Here is a 5,944-nt window from a genome sequence, read left to right on the forward strand (position 1 = left end):
ACTTGAAGTTGGCAGTTTGAAGTCTGATCCAAAGTCAAGCTGTTTCTGTCGGTTTCCTTTGGTTGCCTGGGATGCCCCCAAGGTGCCAGGCGGCAAGGATGCTGCTTGAGATGCAAGCCGTTCCGCACTGATGTGGGCTCATCCTCATCCGGGACCCACAGCTGGCCCTGCCCAGCTCAACAGGGGGCTGCTGCTACTTATGACAAGATAAACGGTCTGTGCTCCAGAAGCAACACTAGCCGCCATCTCCTCGCCAGGATGACAAAGAGCCAAGTCGGGCCCCGCATGGCACCTCCAGGTCCACACCTTCACACTGGGTCTCTCAATTTTCTGTAATAACCATGTGGGAGACCCAAAAACACACCGGTCTCTACAACAGTGATGGATGCTGCTGCTTAAAATCTGCCCGGCTCTTAGGGAACACCACACATTTTTGGAAACTCAAGCAGGCTTTTCTGCTCATCTCCAGATGAGACATCAGCTGTGGGTGTGTGACTCGGAAGAGAATGCAGGACTTGCTGGTGGCAGAAAGAAGTACCCAGGGTATCTGACGAGCCACCTGAGGAATGCCCCCGCTGCTTTTGAGAACATGGGACACCTGGGAGGCGGCAGAGCATCACCACTGACCCCTTTCCTGAACTCTGACCTCTTTCCTGAACTCTGACCTCCTGAGCCTAAGGCTAAAGGCATCCTGGGAATTTCCAGAAGTAACTTTCACCCTAGACTCCAAAAAGATGGGTCTAGTGGATTTTATTTGGTTCTATGGTGGCATATTGGATGATGACTGACTTACACCTTGTGTTTTATTATTTCAAACCCCCAAAGTTCAGAGCAAGGAGCTCTGGTGGTGTAGGGCCTAAGACATTGGACCGCTAATCAGAAGGTTGGTGTTCAAACCCACCAGCCACTCGGCAGAAGGAAGACTGGGCAATCTACTTCCATAAAGATTTACCACCTTGGAAACCCAAAGGGAGTTGCTATGAGTTGGAATCAACTCGATGGCAGTGGGTTTCGTTTTGTTTTTTTAAAAGCTCAGAGCAAGAGCAACCATGTCTACCTAAAAAAAGGAGGAAAGAAAAAAAGCATTTTGAAAGCTTAACTCATAACTTTGCAGGAAATGGAATGCATCTGGAAAATGTATTTAAAAATGGATTGAACACTGAGCCATGCTAAATGTTTTAATTTCCCATCAATGCAATGCCCACCAAAACATCCATTAGTCTCAGCAATCAGGCAGGAATATCGGCTGCTGGTGAGGGATTCATTTATTTCAGCTCGGCTAAATACATAAGAAGAGGAAAGCCAATGCAGCCTCTAGCTAGCTGCAGGGAAGCAAAATCAAGCCGGAGTGAGACCCAGATCTTGTCCGGGCCGAAATGCGGCCTTCTTCCTGCACCTCCCTCTCTTGGAAGGGGCCAGTAACTCGTGTGTTAGGTCTTCACTCTACTGGCAGAAAACTGACACCCTATTTCCTTCCCCACAGTTTCTGCGTCCAAGCAGGGATGCGGAACAGGCTGCAGTGGGGCCAAAAATGGCTTCCTGCTTAAAGGACAGGCCAGCTTCAGAATTTGCAAGATCATTTTTAATAACGATTTTATCCTTGGGGTGCCTTTTAAATACCAAGGCCCTGGCATTCTCCTGCCCTAGATGAGGTTCTGGTTCCAGGCAAGGGTCTCCCACAGTCTGACGAGCACTCTGTCTTGACGCACCTTGGCCGACTGTGCGGGGCATTAGAAGGGTGACATGCTCACATCTCTCACCACAGGGGCTTGGCTGTTAGAACCAGCAGAGGGCAGCCAAGCCAAAGACCCCAGCAGACAGGAGCTCCTAGAACAAAGCAAAAGGCCAGAGTGCCGGTGAAGTGCCGGTAGCCCACAGCTGGTGGACACGTCACGCCCTGCTCCTTGAGTCGTTCTCTGGGATCACTCAGTCTTGCTAAACCTTGGGCCCCTCTTCCCGACCCTTAAATAAGAATAATGACCCCAAACAGGAGGGACTGTGAGCATGAAAGGAGATAGTGTTAATCAGTGGGGACAATTCAGGCCTTAATCAGAAGTCACCTGGAAAGCTTATCAAAAATGCCTGGACATTCTGATTAGGCAAGTCGGGGACCAAAACCAAAAAACCAAACTCACTGCCGTTGAGCCAATTTTGACTCATAGAGATCCCTCCTTGAGTTTCCGAGGTGGTATCACTATGGAAGTAACTGCCCCACCTTCCCTCCGAGGGGCTGACAGCCTTCTGGTTAGCAGTCAAATGCATTAGGCACCACGCCACCAGAGCAGTGCTCCCAAGTCTGTGACAGGGCCCAGCAATCTGAATTTTAAGCATCAACCACCCCCTCCTCCCGGGAGCTCTGGTAGCCTAGTGCCTAAGGCACTTGACTGCTAACCAGAAGGCTGGTGGTTCAAACCCACCAGCCACTCCTCAGAAGGAAGGTTGGGCAATCTACTTCCGTAGTGATACAGCCTCGGAAACCCAAGGAGGGGTCGCTATGAGTCAGGTCCGACTCAGTGGCACATAACAACAACAACTCTCCCCCCACCCCAGATGATTCTGATAATTAAAAAGGTTTAGGAAATAGGAGATTAATAGTCTGGCCCATGGGAAGGGTTTGCCCAACCTCAGCCCTGCTGAGACCTGTGGAGGAAGGAAGGAGGAAGTATCTAAGATCTTACCTTGCAGAGCACCTGCAGGGAACACCATTTTAAAGGTCCCTTGTCACTTTCTGACCCTGCAGGTTTGTGGGAAAACTGGTACAGCCCCAGTGGAAGAGATTTAGCAAAATCCATCAAAATCACAACAGACATGCCCTCCAAGCCACCAGTCCCACTCTGACGATTTCATGCTACAGGTGTAAATTATACATTCACTGCAGCATTGTTACTGACAGCAAGAAACAGAAGGAAATGCCCATCTAGAGAGACCTGGCTCAACAGCTGTGGTGCAGCCATCAGCACCAAGTGTGCCTCCACTAGGCAGACATGCAGTGTCCCCACGGGTTCTGGTAAATGCAGGGAGAGAACCTGGCTTTGATTTGCTTTTATATGCATAGACTCTGAACAAAGACGCAAAACGTTGGGAACACTGGTTGCCAATGAGAAGGAAAATGAATTTAATACCCAGAGAGTCTGTTTCAATTGGTTCTGGGTGGAGCCTAGGAAACTGGCAGTTTTTACAAGCTCCCCCAGGTGACTTTAAAGGGCAGCTAGAATTGAGAATCATTTATATAAGTTTGGTAGGGCCTTTGGATTTTTCTCTGAGTGAAGAATCCCCAGTTCAAAGACTCTGCCTTAAATCCTAGTAATCTTCCTGCCCCAAGAGCGCCATGGCATAGACAAAAGCGGGGGGCCAGAGGTGTGTGTGGGGGGGCAGGACAGGGCCAGGAAAGGCTGGGCTCACCTGGAGGTGAACGCGAGACCGGAGTCCGGGTGGGGCTGGCGCTCAGGGGTGCGTCCAGCCAAAAGCGGGTCTTGGCGCCATCTAGCGCACGCTGGAGGCTCTGCAGCTGCAGCATGCTGAGTTGCCGGCGCTGGGCGTCGGTGACCGCCGCCGCATTCTCTGGGCCCAAAGAGGCGATCTGCTCTGCCGATAGCTCCTGCAAGAGTGAAAGGGGGTAACGCTATCAGAAGGGCCCCGCCAGGGGTTCCCAGACCTCGATCATCCTCCTAGGGCCCGCAAAACTTTGCCACACTACATATCGTTTGTGTTCTAGTGGTTTTTTCCTTAAAAGCAGTCCACTCTTTTCAATGTTATTAACTAATCTTTATGGAAAATTTTCATGGAAGTCTAGAGAAATCGAAAGTCAACAGGTCTAGCTTATACATAATCATAGAAATAACGCAAAACAAATAAAACAACATTGTTAAATTCTAACTAGATTGCTGGCCAACAATGGTTTGAACTTGAGGCCAGCGCTGTATGTAAAAAAGAAGAAGGGGGGATGTATTAACTATTACAGGGATATTAAAGACATTTTAGTTCCAAGCTAACATCTCCTCCTTGAAGAAATCAGAAGTATTAAAGGAGTTAAAAGGAGGGCCAGTAATTTTCTTATTGTGACAATGTTGTTTAATGCAAAGCAAGGTAGCCCTCCAATACTTCAGGTCCGCACCTGAGGAGGCACCAATGGGGAGGAGAAGGCACAGACCTAACGCCAAAGACATGAATCTAAGCCCCAGCTCTGCCACATACTAGCTGTGTGACCTTGGGCAAGTTACACAGCCTCTCTGGGCTTGTGGGCTAGATGTAGGATAGCACAATCTCCTATGCTGATTCTGATCCTTTGATATGACTGCCTGAACCCTGTGCTCATAAGACCTGTTACAGCTCAGTGGAGGAAAAGTGCAGTGATCCATTGGTGATGTCTGCCATGGAAGTGGGAAGTGGGGACTGTGCCATGCACACTGTCTTTGAGGACAGAACAGAGGGTTTTCTGAAGTTATTCCCAGCTCACAGGACTTTTTCTAGGGCCCCAAAGATTCTGGGAAAGGTGGTTATATCCCCACATTCCTTCCTCTTCTCTTGTTCAACTTTTCCTCTGTTCAGGTATATGCTTCCCTGGGACCATGTCGTTCCCTGATATTCCTTGGAGTCCTTCCCTGCCTGACTCCCAGGACATAGCCCAAAATTCCATGCATGGTCCTCTGCCTGGAACACTGTTCCTCCCTCTCCAGCCAGCTGGCCTCTTTTTCAAGAGTCAGCAACATCTCCAACCCTCTCTCCCTCACACACACACACACACAGAGAGAGCATAGTTGCTTCTCTGGCTCCATCTACTCTTAACGTGGAGTCCATATATAAACATTATTCTAACGTGTTGTTGACTGGTGACTGTGGTAGTTTATATAAGCTGTGTGTCAACTTGACGGGGCCTGGTTTTGAGTGGCTGGGGAGCTGGATATGGTTAGTCCCCAGGATGAGACTGGTATTCCGCTCCCTGGTGGAATCTACTGGAGCAGCTGAGTAGCTGCCTTAGGGATGCGGTCTGCTTCCAGTTTACAAGAAGCAGCTTTGAGAAAGGTCTCTGAGCTTTTTGGCACATTGAGATCCTGAATTTAGCCGAGTCTTCATTCAGCAGCCTGCCACGTTGCCTGCCAATCCTGAGACTGTTTCTGGACTTGAAATAGTGGCCTGCCATGTTGTTTGATAATCTTGGGACTGTGCCATTTTACTCTGTCAAGCCAGCAATTGGTGGTATTTTCCTGTTAGGGCAGTACTAGATAACCAAAACAGTGAACCACAGGCCAGACCGCATCTATAGGCCTACCATGTTTCTTGAGCACTCTTTAAAAAAAAAAAATCAAATTGGTTTGACCGACATTTAATTATCAGGAAATTTCACATGAAAATCAAGATTTATGGCTTCTTCTAAGAAACAGAAGATCCAGCAATACTGGGCCCACTCATCACACAGCATCAATGATGGACGGGAGGAGAAGCCCCCCTGCTTGTACAGGGCTCTCCGCTTCATCTCAGACCCTACTCAGCCCTGCGTGTCACTGTCCAGGTACCTTCACCAGTGCATCCCCAGCACCTAGCCTGCAGTCAGCCACAATGTGGTGCTCAATAGAAATTTCTGGAATAGATAAATTCCTGAACAAGGACACAGGCTGCTCTGCAGAAGAGACCAAGACAAAGTGCTTTGCAAAGTGCCGACATCTGGGGCCAAGCTGCCTGTCTCATGCAAAGTGATAACATAAAAAAAACAAACTCACTGCCATGGAGTCGACTCTGATTCATAGTGACCCCACTTGGGTTTCCAAGGCTGTAAATCTTTATGGAAGCAGACTCGCTCATCTTTCTTCCACAAAGTGGCTGGTTACCAGTCACATGCCTTAACCACTGCACCACCAGAGCTCCTTGTGCAAACGAGAAGCAGGCATTTGCTCAACGTCCTTGTGGTGGTGGTGGTGGTGCTGTCAAGTCAATTCTGACTCACAGC

At 49.0% G+C, this 5,944-nt stretch overlaps 1 protein-coding gene across 1 annotated transcript in view; it reads right to left on the reverse strand.

Moving 5' to 3' along the window:
• Positions 1–1,756: 1,756 nt before the first annotated feature.
• Positions 1,757–5,944, reverse strand: part of OTOA (otoancorin) — a 117,837-nt gene continuing 113,649 nt past the window's right edge. Inside the window, exons 24-25 of the mRNA XM_007953194.1 lie at positions 3,403–3,598; positions 1,757–1,827 (exon numbers count right to left, since the gene is read on the reverse strand). Coding sequence (XP_007951385.1) covers positions 1,757–1,827; positions 3,403–3,598 — 267 coding nt within the window. The remainder of the gene's footprint in view (positions 1,828–3,402; positions 3,599–5,944) is intronic.

The sequence above is a fragment of the Orycteropus afer genome, unplaced genomic scaffold (assembly GCF_000298275.1).
Source record: "Orycteropus afer afer isolate SDZICR_OR568_19922 unplaced genomic scaffold, OryAfe1.0 scaffold00376, whole genome shotgun sequence".
In the NCBI taxonomy this organism is placed as follows: domain Eukaryota; kingdom Metazoa; phylum Chordata; class Mammalia; order Tubulidentata; family Orycteropodidae; genus Orycteropus; species Orycteropus afer.